General features: G+C 33.9%; 2 protein-coding genes across 3 annotated transcripts; one reads left to right on the top strand and one right to left on the bottom strand.

Annotated features, from left to right (window-relative positions):
- Nucleotides 1–5,672: 5,672 nt before the first annotated feature.
- On the top strand, nt 5,673–9,670 carry LOC143622146 (protein ABIL3-like). Its single transcript, XM_077093376.1, has 10 exons — nt 5,673–5,766; nt 6,995–7,115; nt 7,188–7,270; nt 7,578–7,728; nt 7,876–7,975; nt 8,163–8,255; nt 8,893–8,938; nt 9,010–9,095; nt 9,190–9,332; nt 9,416–9,670. The coding sequence occupies exons 2-10, from the start codon at nt 7,020–7,022 to the stop codon at nt 9,581–9,583; spliced, it is 966 nt and encodes a 321-aa protein (XP_076949491.1). The 5' UTR covers nt 5,673–5,766; nt 6,995–7,019; the 3' UTR covers nt 9,584–9,670.
- Nucleotides 9,671–10,007: 337 nt separating this feature from the next.
- LOC143622145 (uncharacterized) lies at nt 10,008–17,333 on the bottom strand. Of its 2 annotated transcripts, XM_077093375.1 has the most exons (5): nt 17,296–17,333; nt 12,291–12,373; nt 11,259–11,331; nt 10,756–10,811; nt 10,008–10,348 (listed from the first exon to the last, which is right to left on the bottom strand). In XM_077093375.1, the coding sequence occupies exons 2-5, from the start codon at nt 12,359–12,361 to the stop codon at nt 10,240–10,242; spliced, it is 309 nt and encodes a 102-aa protein (XP_076949490.1). In that variant the 5' UTR covers nt 12,362–12,373; nt 17,296–17,333; the 3' UTR covers nt 10,008–10,239. The 2 variants fall into 2 exon arrangements, with proteins under 2 accessions (XP_076949490.1, XP_076949489.1); XM_077093374.1 differs by lacking the exon at nt 17,296–17,333 and having other exon boundaries at nt 12,291–12,407.
- Between the last annotated feature and the right edge of the window lie 256 nt (nt 17,334–17,589).

Genomic DNA, 17,589 nt, shown 5'->3' with positions numbered 1-17,589 from the left:
CACATCATTTAAGTGCTAAAATATCTCCAAAAAAAGTAATTTTGGCAACAATATAAGAATAAATAACCACTAATGTTTATAATATCGATCTATAGGTGAATATAGCCCTAAAGAATAAAACAAGCTGAAATACGAAGAAAAACGAAGACATATAGTGAAAACTATCAAGACACACCCCATGGTGAATCAAGGCATGACCATGCCTAGAGCATATGAAGTAAAGACAAAAATCAGGAAGTCAAGACATGGCCATGTTAACCAAGACACACCCCATGTTATCAAAGGCAAGAGGAAAAGACAAAATAGAAGGTTCTGAAGCAAAACACGGCCATGCCTTTAGAACAAAAGAAAATGACAAAATAGGAAGAGTTTGGACTGTTGTGGAACTCAACAAGGTCGTGCCTTTCTTAGCACAGACGTGTTACCCTTGAGTTATGCGATCTGACATGACAATTAACGCAACATGATAAAATTGGCGCCAAGGTCGTGCTAAGCACGGCACGGTCGTGCCTTGTGCCTTGAGGGTCTGATCAACCTATAATTTGAATGCTCTTATCATTTATTTAATAGACTTGGACACCCCTTAGAGGAGCATTAAATCCCAACCACTTCCTTTCACCACTATTAATAAGGCAATAAATCTCATCCATCCAACACTTGAAGATTAATGAGATTAAGTTTTTGAGAGAACTCATTAGCATCAAAGATTAGTCATCCAAATTTGTTATATTGTTTCAATTTGATCATGCTTGTATCTATTACTTTGATAACTATCATTATATCTATTAGTGGCTAAACTTTCATAGTATCATCTTGGTTTATAATGAATCTTAATTAAAGTTTGATAATATGCAGAAGAGAAAAATTAAATTAGGGTTTTATAATGTAAGTGTTTTCACAAAAAAAAAAATGAGATGTTATAACCCATTTAAGGGATATCTGGGTTTGGTGAGACCCGTGACCCGGTAAAATTATTATTTAATGATTAAGGAGTTATTTCACAAATAAATGAAATGTTATAACCCATTTAAGGGTTATCCGGGTTTGGTGAAACTCATGACCCGCGAAAAATATTGTTTGATTATGAAAGAGTTCCGCAAATAAATGAAATGTCATAACTCATTTAGGGACTATCCGGGTATAGTAAGACTCATACCCGTGAATTCAAGTCAAACACATGAGAAACCTCAAATCACAAATCAAGTAATCTGATAACTTGAAAGAGGGAGAAGAGGGAAGCAATCGGAGAGTGACAAATATGAATTTTTTATAGACATCTATAGATAGATAATTGTGTAATAGAAGAATTGATAAATCAAACCTTACATAACTAATGTTTAAGAAAATAACTAAGGATGTTTAAGTCAACTAAATTAATCACAAGAAATGGCTCGGGTTAACTTTAGTGGTTTTTTATATTGTAACTAAACGATTGCTAGCATGAGCGAATATACATGGTAAGTACCGGGTTCACGAAAAGTCGGGTACCCACTATGTTTTGGATTTTTAATCAAATGAATGTATAAAATAATAGAATGAACCCATAAATAAAATATAAAGCAAACCCATAAATAAAATGAGCAAATGCTTTAATGGTTAAGTTTTTGCTTTATGACTGAAGCAACCCAGGTTTCAGCCCGTTTCAGCCGGCTCCACTGCGCATTTCCTAAATTTCTTTTGTTATTTTAAAACCCTAACAAGGCCATATGTTCATTGTTCATGTACAGGAGAATGAAAGATGCAAAAGAAATGAAATATCTAACTAGGGAAACATACTCATAGGATGACTTTAATGTAATCTTATGAGAACTTAATTGAACAAAGGCTCGCAAAATATAAGCTTGAGACATTGCATTCTATTCCAATGCAAACCACACCTTCTTTGGACCATCGACCAATGAACCATTCCTCATAGGGCCTCAAGTTAGGAATTTACTTTGGGCTTATAAAAGTGACGAGCCATCAACCGACCCAATGACCCGACTAAAAAATGTTAACGATTTTTTTTTAGAAATCCTACCACTTTAAAAAGGTGAACCCGTATTATGAATACGCCACTAATTGCTAGAAAGCATCACATGCATAAGCCAACATGACAAGTCAGTCGGAAATGTCTGAATATACCAAAAAAGAGACAATGGTATCTTATGCGTTGCATAGATGGTGGAAACAGTCAAAAACTATTCTTGGAACTGAGATTCCAGTAGCGGCACGTGAGGTTGCAAGGAGTATCCGTTCCTTCATAAATGGTAAAACACAATGGAGATAGTTATGTGGTGTAAGTATGCTTATACGAAAAACGAAAACGTAATTTGGCACATTATTTATATTTGGGGATTCAGACAATTAGTTTGCTCAAAATAACACAAATACATCAACCCACATGAAAATAAAGCTATTTTTAAGGAAATAATTAAGAACCAAAAAGTAAATTGCCCGGCTAACTTAATCATAAAATGGTGTTCCTTGCTCGCGCTTGTAAACTTCTAACATTCTATTATACGTTTTAGCTTCTATCCAAATTCTACATAGCTAAAACATGTCTAACCAAAAGTATTAATCCCAAAACTCGTCAAAAATGGATACTATCACAACCCGACTTAGGGCCCAGGTGTCTGACCCATTAGTTGGTACATGTTTTGTGAATATATCAGAGTTGCGGGTTGTGTTAACGGAAGACTTTGTTTATAATAAAATATTTATTTAATTTGAAAGCTTCTCGGATATTGAATACCCGAGAGTTTGATCTACAAATCTTGTTTAAATCTGATTACAATATTTTAATAATTAAAAATTGAGTCATCTCCATAAGCAAGCATCAACTCCATGAGTGACACTGATTCCTTGTTATTTGTGATAAATCTATTTCCCTTAAATGTGGGAAAAAATATGTTAGCGATATGCTGGTTAGTCGTTGACTCTAAAAATATTTACAAATCTTTTTCTAACAAGATAGTTTTGCGTACAAGCTCAACGAAAACGTCGTTTATTTCCAGGATTTGTACCACTGCCATACACACACAATTCAAAGGTTCTCCGGGAACTGATGCCCATTGGAGAACTATGACTGCTAACTTACGACCACGTAGCCTTGCTAGACAGATATGTTTGGATCTAGATACATGTGCATTCAGTCTGAGTTTCTTTTATTCTAGCTTGTATATGAGAGATCACATAATCTCTTATAAACATTTGACTAGATTTTAAAGATAAACAACTCGATTATCTTATTGACTTATTGTAAAAGGTTTAACGTATTCACTTGTGATTGTCTGTTCTGAATGATGTGGTAATCTCGTTTAAAAACCTTTATGAATGAATGATTCATAACCTATAATAAAATAGGTTTATATAAATATTTGGATCGTCTCTTGATCAGGCTACAGAACTTTAGTCTGATTTTAATAGCTTTAAACATTGATTGATCATTTGTTTATATAAATATTTAGACATGTAGTCTTTCTGTTTACTTACCAATCATATAAGTTTCTTATTCATGAAGAAACATCTGTGATAGGTTTCTTCTTCAAGAAGAAACGTCAATTGACTATAATCTTTGTATGTAAAATTTGATGTTTCTTAGTCATGAAGAAACATTAATTTTAACTATACCTCTTGTATATAAAATTTTTATATTTCTTAATTGTGAAGAAATTATATTTGACTATATCATTTTGTATTTAAAAGCTTATGTTTCTTAAATCATTAAGAAATAATATTTTAGCTATAACATTTGTATATAAAGCTTATGTAAACATAATTATGATCAAGGTTTAGGTTATACTCTCGACTAGGGTCTATGCCATATAATATAATAATACAATAATAACTTAAGCAGAGCCTCTACCTTACTCGGGCATTTGGAGTCAAATGCCTAAGCTTGTATGAGCAACACTTCTACTCTATATCGTGTACTGGGGTCTAAACCATCAAAATTTCGGGGCTTGGCATGCACTACGTGGTTTGGCACGCTTCCCAAAACAAAGTATGTGTGTGAAAAAATGTGTTTAGGTGTGAGATGGAAATGTGCCGTGAACCCCCCCCCCCCCTATTTATAGCAATTTTTGAGTTCATTCGCGTAGCGTGAAGGTAAAAGAATCTGGTCGTTCGTGTATCGCGAAGGCCTTCACATTCGCTGAGTCATCACATGGTTGCCACGTGGCGCCATGTGGTCTGACACGTGTCCACACGACCGTGATGGCCACTTCATGTAGCGCGAAGAGAATATAAGCGGGATCTTCGCGGAGCGCGACACCGCCCATTCTTGGGTTTTGTATTTTGTTCTTCGTGTATCCCGAAGACTTTATGCCTGATACGTCGCGTAGCGCGACACCGCTCATTCTTGGGTTTTGTATTTTGTCCTTGCGTATCGCGAGGACTTTATACCTGATCCGTCGCGTAGCGCGAAGGATCAAAAATTTAGATTTTTCACTTTTGGTCCTTGTACTTTCCAAAAATACTGAGGAGACTCTGAAGCATGCAAAGTGTAAAGCACGCCATTAAAACGCGACATTGCACCCATCGCCTGAGCTCATGCCAATGCTCGTAGGGTGCTTCGCAGTGGGTCTTGCCACATAAGAATATCATCATATAAACTCATATCTTTATAAGGAGCCCACATGTTTTGTAATTTATTAATGTGAGAGGAATTTCTTTTTCCTATTTATAAACCATGTTGAATAACTTAACTTTCTTCCTTTTTCCAATGTGGGATGAACCTCTTTTCCTTATTGCTAAACTTCTCCACATATCTTGAAAATATTTTTGATCTTTAACTTTCAAAGTTGACATTTTTAACCCAAAATTAGTATGAGATTTTTCCGGGATGTTACAAATACCTTACCGAAAATGCTTCGTACGGTACATACAGGTATGGTACGATATACGAGGACCAAAAAGGGTAAAATACCTTAGCGAACTAGAGTGGTACCATACCAATCCAAAAACCTTAAAAAGTGGGTACCAAAAATACTCGGCATGGTACCGTACCGGTTCGCTACATGTACCTGATATCATTCGCCTCTCCCTACCCAATGACATAAATACTGCATTTGTACATCAAATATTTTGTATCAAAATTTTAAAAGAAACTGCGGTTTTCGTCCTTATGGTTTGACCAAATCTGCGGTTTTAGTCCAATAGTTTCAAATTTGTGGTTTTCGTCTAATAGTTTTTTTTTTCACTTGCAATTTTACCCAACCCTACTAACCTTGTTACCTATGGTCGTTAAACTCATCAACATACCCCTCACTTGAGAGACAATTTTTTCCCTAGTTCTCAAATCTCATTTTCATTTTCATCGTTCTTTCCTTCGTCTTCCACAAACCCTACACAAACAAATAAGGATTACGATTCATCTCTAGTGGCTTCGTCGAAGGGTTTGTGGAAGACGAAAGAAAGAACGACGCAGATGAAAATGAGATTTGGGAATCAGGGTTGAGGTTGTTTGGGTGTGTTTGTCCTGTTAATCAACTATTTATTAATACTAAAATAAAATCCCCAAATTCACCTTTAGATTATTTATTTATTACATAAAAATAAAAATATATAATTGCTATGATGCTATCCTCATCATCATCACTCGTCACTCACTCCTGTTTTTCTGCTTCACCCTTTCTTTGCTTTCTCTCTTTACCAAATACTATATTCATATTCATGGATTCTTGTCCCAAAACAAACAAGCAAACAAACCAGTAACTGAAGTTGAAGAGGCTGCTGCGGCTTATTGGGTTCAATCAATCTGTTCTAAATCCTAATTATCTATCAGTTCAGCTCAATTATACCATCTTTACTGCTTTTTGCATCTTAATTATAGTGAACAATTTGCAAGAATTTATACGACATTGTTCAATAGATGTTCCTGTGTTACTTAAATATGAATGATGCTTTTTTAGGTGTTTTTTCAGTTGGGTAGTTGTTGACAAATTGTGGAAATGAAAGATAATTTCCCGTGTCAATCGGGTGGGTGGGTTGAATTATTCAATCCGAACATGACCCGCACATGTTATACGAACACGACCCTTTTAACCCATTTGTTCAAGTGAGTCATTTAGGTAATAATCAAGTTTTAAACTTGTTAATCGAGTCGACCTGTTTAACTAAATGGGGTGAACCCGAACACGATCCGTTTAATTAAACATGTTAACCCAAAGACGACCAACGGGTTAGATATGCCAATCCAAAGCCTGATTATATTCGTATCTAGGTCCATTCCCAAAATAAATGTAGTTGATTTGTTCTTGCAGGGCCAAATGTTAAAAACTAATATGCATTTTTGTTTCTTTCTAAGTAATTCATGATTGAATGTGTGGGCAAGTTTATACCGAGTGTTGCTTTTTTCCAAGAGCCAAATTAGAGCTTGTTTTTTTGGTCCTTTTTTGGTTTAAGGATGGATTGTATGCCAACACCTAAAAAAGTGAAGAAATCATCTGCTTTTATAGGCAGAATGAATTAGAGTGTCATTGTCAAGTTTTTACACACTTTTTTTGAATTGTTTATCTTTCAAGTTGTAGCTCAAGTAATCAAAAAGATTTATTCTAAGCTGCTCTTTAGTTTTTTCTTTGAATTAATTCACTACAGATATTCTCATTGTCTCCTCAACAACTCTTCATTCTAATCTTTCTGTCACACAGTTTTTTGAATAAATGATTTAGGAGGTGTCAGTTGTCAATACATATTAATAATACATTTTTTAGCAACTTTACACTTGTTTGAAACAATTTCTTTATAAGCTTACTTTTTACCCATTAGTAAGTAAGAAAACTGAACCTAATCGGCTCATTCAAAAGTCATAATCTAACAAGGCAAATAAGCAGGTCATAATATATATATATATATATATATATAAAATAACAAACCCAGAATTGCAGGTGCTGATAACAAAAATTAGTGTAAGGAGCTATAAAACATCATCATCATATGACTAGTTTTTTCTTTTTATATTTTTTTTACGAGTAATGTTAATTTATGCTAATAATATCCATTATCATTTTAGGTTTTTTTGCTGAAGAACTCCAATAATGGAGACATTGTCTTCATCTGCTTCAATGTCTTTTCCAGCTAATTATGATGAGACAGCTATGCATCAAAGCTTGTTATTTTCCGACAGTCTTAAGGCATTTTTTAATTCTTGATTGAAAATTAACAAACCCACCCGATTTAACTATATTTTGTGCTTTTATTTTCAGGATTTAAAGAATCTAAGAAAGCAGTTGTACTCTGCTGCTGAATACTTTGAATTATCATACTCCAACGACGAACAAAAGCAACTGTGAGTAATTTGTTAAGGTTAATTAAATGTTTTGTAACAGATTCTATATGATATGTGGAGGTGGAAAAAATCCAGTTTTGATACAGTTCAAAATGGGACTGGATTGGCTCAAAACAATTTTCTGTCAACGGTTAAATTTTTTATTTTATTCAATAAAAAAAATCATCTTTACAAATTTCTAAAGTAACAAATAATGGGGTTGACCTTGAAAGTCAACACATATCTTTTTCTTGAATCTGGATTTTGGTTAATCTATAAAAACGTAAACTTCCGTTCAACATTTATACAGTTTTCTCTTGAATGATAGGGTGGTTGACACGTTAAAAGATTATGCCATCAAAGCTCTAGTCAACACGGTTGACCATTTGGGCGCCGTTTCTTACAAAGTCAACAGTTTAATAGATGAAAAGGTTGAAGAGGTTTCTGGCACAGAGCTCCGGGTATCATGCATTGAACAGGTAGTCTTGTTTGACCCATTATTGTTTTCTTTTTAGCTGCTTTTATTTGATCGTTGAGATAAACATAACCCAGCTTGACAAATTATGAGATTACAAACCTAAAGATTCTTTTCTTGGTCAAAATTGACTTTTTCTTTGACTTTTCAGAGACTAAGAACATGTCATGGGTATTTTGATCATGAAGGCGTCTCTCAGCAGTCTTTGTTGATAAATACGCCGAAGTTCCATAAGCGATACGTCTTGCCAGGTAAATGTTCGTATGATTTGACTTGACTATTTGTTGAATATCTAAAATAACCTTCAAGAAACAGAGTGTCAAAGAATGTTGGGGATCCAAATAAGTAATTTTAAGTTAAGAACTTTCATGAAATGGAAATGTTTACTTTTTTTATTTAATATTTCATAGAGATCGATATTTTCTGATTAATATTCAGTTGAGGAGATGGTGCAAGGCTGGGCCGATAGTAAATTAATGCATCGAGAATGCATCGCGGATGATGAAAGTGATTCGCATGGGCATAAGATAGGTAAGAATTCACATTATTATTATTATTATTATTATTGTTTTATCACTATTTAGAATAATAATAATAATAATAATAACAATAAAAGTTATAATATGGGTTAGATTGCAAAATTTAAAAGAGTAAACTAGTAAATGAGTAAAAGTGTAAATTTTAAAAAGGGTAAAATATTAATTTTATCTGACGTAGGGACTACTCATTAAGCAAATTATGTGGTTGGGGACTATATCCATAATTTTAATTTTTAAACTACATAGGAAGGAATCCATTATTTAGGCCAAACCACGTAAGACCATCCGTGTAATTTACTCTTATTGTTATAAATTGTATTTATTATTTATTTTTGGCACACTTCACAGTTTTTGCTCATTTTATTTCTTCAGCTAGTTAAGAATTTGTTAACTATGAATTTATGATACCAAAGAAATTTTATTACAATAATAAATGATATAAAGTATAAACTATAAACCTCTGGATAAAACTATCGAAGTATTTAGGAGGTTGTAACTTATATGCATTAATTTTGAACCGGTTTGACCCACGCCCTCTTGGTTGACTTTTTATATTTGACCTGCCCGAATCTACCACATCTACAGAAACAGTGTCTTACAATTTTCTTTAATTCTTTGTACATATTCAGGAATTGATCAAGCTGTCATAAGTGAAAAGCCCACAAATATAGTCAGGTAAAATTTTAATCGTATGATCAAACACGCTTTACGAGATAATGTGATATAATAAATTATTAAAACTGCAGAAGATCACGATCTCCATCTCCTTCACGGGCTTCCCGACAACCCGAATCGTTTTCCTTTGCTGCCACAAATACAAGAAAAGATATTGGTTAGTATATTACTATGTTAGTTATTTCCTTAAATCTTTTATTTATTTATTTCTTTTTTGTTTATTTCTATGTTTTTATATTTTGACAATTTAGGGAAGAGACCCGTTTCACCACGTCGATTTCCTCTATTGAATGGTGGATCGTTTTCGAGGTCAACTACAAACTCGAGACCAAATTCTAGATCTTCGACCCCAAATCGCAGTCGATCAACAACTCCAACCCCAATTGCACAACGGGTAAATTGCAACTGTTATAATATTCAAACTACAAAGTGCATATTTTAATGTTCTTTTGCTAATATATGATGATGTATATGCAGCATATAGAGGCTCGGAAATCCGTGTCGATGAATAGAAATGATAAACCCGACATGTATAGAGAAGGCGATCAGATTCCGGGCAAAACCAAACGGCTTCTCAAAGCGTTGCTCAGTAGACGGAAGACGAAGAAGGATGAAATGCTTTACACTTATTTGGATGAATATTAACATCTACAAATGTTGTATGATTATTAACACCTGCATTAGCATGTGGTTATTTTAGAAGGAAGGAATAATTGTAGATTTAGTGATGGATCAATGTTGTTGGTGTATCCCATGATTTTAATTATATTATGAAAATTTCAACCATTTAATCATTATCATGACATGCTTTTGCTTCTTGAAGAAAATGTCATAATGTTTGTTTTAACTTGATAGTTTCATGATTTTTGTTCCAAGTGTAACAAGCCGAGTTGAGCTTTAACCAAGATTGGCTCGCTAAACGCTTGAAATTAAATGAGCTGATCAAGTTTAATAGCGTGTTTTCAAATCGCATATACAGTGCTTGATTATTAGTTATAAAAGTATAACTTACAGTCAACCTAATAATAGTACAGAGATGTAACCAACTAATAAAAATAATAATAATAAATCAGAAAAATAGAGCAATATATAAAATAAAATTTCAGAAAAATGTAACACCAACTGATACAAAGATCCACATACATTAAATGCTTTAAGAGACCATAACTGCTAGTAAAGAAACAAATATGCATCTACAGAACACATCTCCACAAGCCAATATCTTAAGCCCGTAAAATTAACATAAATTCCACATACATCAAATGGTTTTGAGTTGAAGATCATGACACTTGCCCATGTTGTCACATGCTTGTACCAAATTGTTCAATTGTTTTAGTAGCTAGTGTTAGAACATCCACAAACGCGCTGTATGATGCACGGAGAAATCTAGCTTCAGTTGCCTCGAACCGCCTGCAATAACATTGTTGAAAAAATTAAAAACTTAACACACCCAGGTTGCAAATGTATTTTCTTGAAACTCAAAAAAAAAATTCTCATAACTCTATCTATAGATGGCAATGATGGTCAAAATAGGTAACTTTTAGTCCGTAATTTACAATTTTCAAAAATAATTAGTGTCAAATACGATTACAAAACTTATGTTATTCAATAATTATCTAATTATTTGACTAAAATGATACAGATTATATAATAAAAATACACTTTGGGAGACTTATGTTATCCAGTAATCATCTATGTGACTAACTTTCACAACGCGACCAGTTAATGATAAAACATAACCCGTTTCGACCCATTAATAAGTAAACAAGTAGAATTTGCCACCTCAAGTTCTCTATCACAACCAAAAATAAACTCACACTGAAAGTTTCCCATTCGAGACAGACATCAACCGCCTGACTTTATCTGGCTGCAGCTGCAATTCGAAAGACCAAAATAGTAAAAACACGAGAAGGGTAAATATGGTACAACGAACATAACATGTAACGGGTCAAAATCTGGTACTTTCATATGCTTTGGGTCAAGGTGTTACTGGATAGGTTATTTTACCAACTTCTTTTTAATCAATAGCTAGCGTGATTAGAAAACCATATTCATTCCGTAATAATCCAATTTTTTAAGTAAATAATTTAGGAGGTTTCGTGCATTAAAAATACACTTTGGGAGATTTTTAACCAATTTTCTTTTCAACTAATAATTTTGATTTGAACTGTTTTCCGTTTTTGAGAAAACATAAATTATATAACTGAGGAGTTTACATGCATTTAAAAAAAATACACTTTGGAGGACTTTTAACCTGGAACTAGAAATAACAAAAAAAAAAATAGTAATAATAATAATAATCGTAATCATAAAGTAGTACCTCCTTGTCAACCGCTAGTGTAGAATATACAATGGAAGCAATTTCATCAGATTTGTAATCTACTTCCAAATCACTGCAGACCAAAAACCATATAACATGAATGAATAAAGAAGCATGTGTTCCCATGCTTATCTTGAACCAAATATTCTGGTACCAACTACCAACATATACTAAAATTAGACTTTTATTAACACTAGAGCCGGGGGGTCTCACCGGAAGCAGCCTCTCTATCCCCATGGGGTAGAGGTAAGGCTGTCTACATCTTACCCTCCTCAGACCCTACCATAGCTTTGCTATTGGTGGGATATACTGAGTACGATGACGATGATGATGATGATGATGATGATGAGACTTTTGTTTACACGGTCTAATTTTTAGAGGTGGTAAGAAGGGAAGTTTGGGTAACAGGCCATTATTGGTATGGTTAAAACAGACTATCATAATAATAAATGCATTAATTATGAATTTATTATTACAAAAACAAGACTATCATAATAACAAATTATAATAGGCAATTTGTATACCATCTACTTCGGCCATACACTACCAAATTGGATGTTTATGACCATTTTGTCCTCCAAAAAATCAAAGGGTTTAACTAGCGAAAGGTTATATAGACAAAAGTAATAGGTGCTGCACAAATCACCTCCTGACTTTCGTTACTCAAATGTGTGAATAAAACAGATTAGAAGGTTGTATCCACTAAAAGTAGATTCCAGGCGCCTTTCAAGCCCGTTTGACAAGTTTTAAGTTTAACCAAACTATTTTTACTTGACTCGTTTTAGTTTAAGATAAATCAACACAAATAACTGAATTCACAAGTAAATGGGCTGAAATTGCCATCTCATTATAATTAAGGTTTTGAAATTGCCATCTCATTATAATTAAGGTATTACAATATTAAAGTGCTATTTACAAGCAAAACAAGAATTTTGTACAAAACATATAGAATGCATACAAGATGCTGACATAATAAAAGAAGGTTGTACATTTGTCAAAAACTAAAAATAAAATCATCAAAGAAAGACTAACCAGCTGAACTCCCACGGAGAAAGATTCTTTTCAGAGGCATTTGGTTCAATGGCAGAAGTCATAACATCCATCTTCAACGAACACTATCATTAACAAAAACAAAAAAGATTTGAGTTATCAAAGTAAAATCACAAACTATATCTCATTGTGTCTCTAAATAACAAGATAATTAGCATTTAGTTAGGCAACAAAATCAATTGAATTATAAGAAAAGAAGTTATGGTTTTATATTACTCAAACTCTCGTATCTACGAAAGCAAATAGGTCATATGTACTTGCACACGTATCCAAATTGTTTTCTTGAAATCAACTCAGATTTTAAGCAAGGTTGCAAAAGTCGGTAGGCGGCCATACTCGGACATGGTAAATAAGAAAACTAGTTTTTGGATATTATGTATATGTCCCGGTGGATTAACGTTATAAAGAAAATTAGTTGGGAGTACGCACACCCCAGGCTAGTTAAAATCAGAAAATACAGTAGATTAACATTATAAAGATCAGTGAACGAATATATATAAGGCAACTCTCTCAAAAACGTCCCGCTTAAAACACCTTGGAAGAGATCCGTTGGTCCAAAGTTTATGCGCAATTTGGGTATAACACTTTGTTCCCGAGTTTCATTTAAAGAGAGAAGGGAAAGGAAAGGAAAAAGAAAGGAATGGAAAGTAAAATAAGTGATGTTATTATGTGTTCCCTAGTTTGATGGAAAGGAAAGGAAAATAAGCCGTGGGAAGGGATGAATGGCTCGATCAATGGCTCAGTTTCGGAGCCGTTCGATCTCTTCCAGATCGCAGACTCGTTGTCGGAGTCGTTTGATTTTCTTAAGATCCCGTGGGTTGGAACAGACTCCACCGCTGCCTCGGTCGGCAAATCTGCGAATAGGATGTCCATCTTCTCCACGAGCACACGAATAGAAAACCCTCCTTTTGTTGCCTTGGTCGGCGATTCCACGAGCAAGAAAGTATTCATCTTCATGTCGAGCCATTTGAGAACCAAAAGCTCTTATACCAACTGATGCAGTTTCGGAAGCGATCAATGGCTCTCGAGACTCATGTTTAATCAAAGACGATAAACAGAACCAAAGGTTCCAAGAACAATGTTCTTTATATTAAAACTCAATCAAAAACTATTTAAACCATAAACATAATAACCCTATTTATACTAGACATGAAAAGATAAACATGGTAACTAGATAAACATAAAATAATAAAAGATATTAAAATTTATAATTCTAATAAAGAGATAAATCTGCATCAGTATGTGTTCCCTAGTTGAGTGGAAAAGAAAAGAAAGCTATAATTTTACCATTATACCCTTAGAGAAAACTAAAAATAAAAAATGCATTACTTTCTGTGACAATTGCAAATTTCGGGTTAACTCCGTTAACCAAACTCAGTTAAGTCCGTTAGTTCATCATAGTCCACATGCATGTCACGTGTCAAACATGAGTCTGTCCCAGTACGTTGGTGGTCTTATAAACACAACAATAATAAATGATTATCATTATTACATGCTAAGTTACATGTTATGAACGATAAGTTACATGATGCTACATGAAGTGTTATATGCTAAGTTATAGGTTATGTATGCTAAGTTATATTACATGAAAAGTGGAATTTTATGTGTAAGTATGTTGCAAGTTATGAAGTGTTACATAAAACATTACATGCTAGTATATGCTAGACAAGTATGCTAGGATATTACATGTTACATGACACATTAGAACATATAAACAAATGTTGTAACATGTCACATTATTTATAACATAAGTTGGAAAAATACATTTAATTATAAAAGACTTACCAAAAATTAAAACCAAACCCCCCAAGCCAAGCCCATATGGCCGCCCCCCCCCCCCCATACACATTCACAAAGAAAATATTTTCTAACCTAATTATCTCATTCTCTCATCTCTTTCACACCCTCCTCCAATCCCTTCCTTGCAAAAGCTTGAATATTGATCTTGATCAATACAAGTGCAAGTGATCCAAGAGAGTAAGTGGTGTGTATTGATTTGTATTATTCTTTGTTTTGATTTTTGAGAACCTAGTATCCAACAAGGGTGATGATCAATGGGGAATCCTTGTTCAAACAACAATTGAAAAGATTATGTTTTTGTAAAACTAGTGTCTTTTGTTGACTTGGGTGAAAACCCTAAAGTTGTATCTTTAAAAAAATGCTCAATGACATCTTGATGGAGAGTATAAATCTTTGTTTTGATGTTTTCTAGAGGTTGGTTCATGGATTTAAATCCTAGGAATGTTAATTGGTGATTTGTTTGAGTGATTGTTATAAATCTGATTCTGATCAGATTTGTATTAGACTATTGTTTAGCTGATAAATCGATGATAACTTAATGTTTTTGGACGATTTATGATTCTATGATATACTACTTGGTGTCTAGTTTCTGTGGATATATTATTTGAAATTTTTGGAGATCGTTTGCTACGTTTTTATGATTTTATGAAATTGATTGTCAAAACTGTTTCGGGTTTCCTAAAATTACTTCTTACCATAAGTGTTATATCTTGACTATGGTAATTGATAATTTAGTGATTCCAAATCTGGAAGAATATTTAGGATGTTAGGAACATGCTCCAATTGGTCTCACATTATTTAGAGTTATATTGAATTTTTGGTGAATTTATACTTTTGATTGGTCACTGACAGACCTGATTGTGCACGGCTGTAGTATATGAATTTTCATGATTTTTGTATGCATGAGAAAATTATAACAAAAATATATTTGAAATCCTAAGACATAGAGGTATTCTGTGTAAAATAATGAGAATTTATTGAGTTAGGGTGATATGCTAGAATCGTGCATCTTTGCTGGGTTATAACTCACTATATGACTGCTAGTTTGAAATTGCTTGTTAAGTGTTGTCCAAGGCTATTGAATCTTTGTTAAATGATTTGATGAGTTGCTAGGACACAAGTTTGACTTAGGAACCTTTTCGGTTTAACCAAAGGGGTTTGTTATGCTTGACCATTGAAATTGATACATGCTTGATGTTAGCCAATGTGTTAGATCATAAGCCACCAATGTGTCGTCGGGTCAACTCGGTCAAAGTTTTGGTCTTTGGTCCACAGGAGTCAAACCTTGGTCAAAGGTCAACATAGAAGTCAACTTTAGTCAAAGTCAACTTTAGTCAAAGTCAACAAAAGTCAAACTTTGGTCAAAAGTCTTTTTAAAAACAATGGGAGATTGTTGGATACTAGTGGTTCTAGGAACCATCCCACAAGTTACTTACGTACTTGCATTTTTAGGGTCTTAGCACGTGACGCATTTACTTCGGTTGGATTTGTGTAATACCCGAAGCACCAACAAGGTGAGTTTACGGCCCCACTTTTATACTCTTCCTTTGGGGGAGGAAACATGCAAAACTGTTTTACTTTACTTGCTCTAAATCTTTACACAACCGTTTGGTTGCTTATAACGTAGTGTTTCTTTGCCATGGAAAGTCCTCACAAACATCGGACCGTTAACTAAGGTTAACTGGCGTGGTAAATTTAAATAGTACTATTGGGTTTGACAAACCCCACCCTGCATTATTCTCGACTGGAGGTCGAACGGGGTGTAACTTTGACCAAACATTGTTAAGTTTTGGCAATACTTGACTTGAGGCAATAACTAGTCAGCTTCGGTCGTGATGGAAACATAACACTATGCGGCAACGAGTTAACTAAGTGTAGTTAACCATGGGCCACTTTTATTTATAAATGTTTATGAACTGATAGAGCATAACTTACTTTGAAAACCTGTGAATTCACCAACCATATGTGTTGACTCTTTTTAAAATGTTTTCCTCAGGTCACTAGCAAGCACTTGGATTAGGATAACATTGCATGCATGGACTCGCATTGGTTTAAGTTTGAAAACATTTATTTGATATTGGTTTTGCGCTGTAGCGCCATGAATTATTTAAACTTGTTTTGGGAGATGGCTCCCGCACTTTGTTTAGCTTCCGCACTAGCACTTAAGTACTCTGAACATTTTATTTTGATTTGTTAAAACTTTTAAGACCATATAGATGTCGTTTGGTGTGATTAATGTGTTCGGATCCTGGTTTGTCACCCGCCTTACGGTAAAACTCTGTTAGTTGAAATTTGGGGGTGTGACACTTTCCATTCTCCATTACTCGTTCCTCTACCGAATTGCTCGTAAGCTACTCGAAATCGTCTTGTGAAAAACTAGATCGAGCCGAGCTTAAACGAGCTTGAGCCTAAAAGTAAGCTCGTTTAATTAACGAGCCCGAGCCCGGGCTTCGCTTATCGAGCCTTTTGCGCCGGGTGTGTTTCGTGTTTAGCAAGAGTTATAATTTGGCCATACATAGGTAAATGAAATATGACCGGTAGACAATTGAAGCATCTGCATATAGTACAAAAATACCAAATTTGAAGAAACTTGAGAATTGTATCTACTACTATGAAACAAAACCAAACTCATGAGACAACATATGGAGTTAAAAACACATAATAAGCAATAATATATAGGTATTAGTATATAAAAACACGGATCATCCAGATTCCAGACGCAATCATAACTTGCCATATGCTTTGACCCATTATATTAAATAATTGATAAGAAAAATCAATACTAAAATGAAAAAATGGTCAGAAAAGTTTACAAATTTTTTTAATATATTGCTTGGACGGGCCGAAAGAGCAAGTCGAGCCTAACTGTTTCAGATTAAAATACCAATCAGTAATCAAGTGTTGTTAAACAGATTATGTTGTTAAAGTTAATTTTTATTAAACAAATTCTGTGATTTATTGCCCTTGTAATTGTTAAAAATGTTTCATGTAATAAATTTGATTTCTTCATAAACCGCTTTAACAGGAAACTAGGCCCAACCAGTTCAGATTGAAATACCAATCACTAAACAACCTGTTTTAACATTAAAATTTCAAACACCAAAAACAATCTGTTTTAAAGTTAAACTTAGACACAAAACATTGAATCCAACAACCTAAATACAATAGGTTTTCCAATCTAACATACCTATCGGCTTATCAAGGTGGTGATTTGGTGCAGACGGACAGCCGGAGGTGGTGAGTGGTGATGGTGACAGACAATGCAGCAGCGGACGGAGGTGATGGAAGACTAGAAGGTAGGGTTCTTGATGATCTATCAACGTACGGCTGTCTAAGTTTATGCTTATAAGGACAATTTATGGATGGGGTAACATTACAAGGTATATACATAAAAATTTTAAAAATAAATATTAAATTTAATATTTCGGATAGTTCGAATACGGATTCGGATTATCTGCAATATATTTGTCTTCTAATTGTA

Source organism: Bidens hawaiensis, unplaced genomic scaffold (assembly GCF_021521415.1).
Source record: "Bidens hawaiensis isolate Kalapana, Puna unplaced genomic scaffold, B.hawaiensis_p1.1 tig00003058_1, whole genome shotgun sequence".
In the NCBI taxonomy this organism is placed as follows: Eukaryota; Viridiplantae; Streptophyta; class Magnoliopsida; order Asterales; family Asteraceae; genus Bidens; species Bidens hawaiensis.
This window is presented reverse-complemented; position numbering and strand designations above follow the sequence as displayed.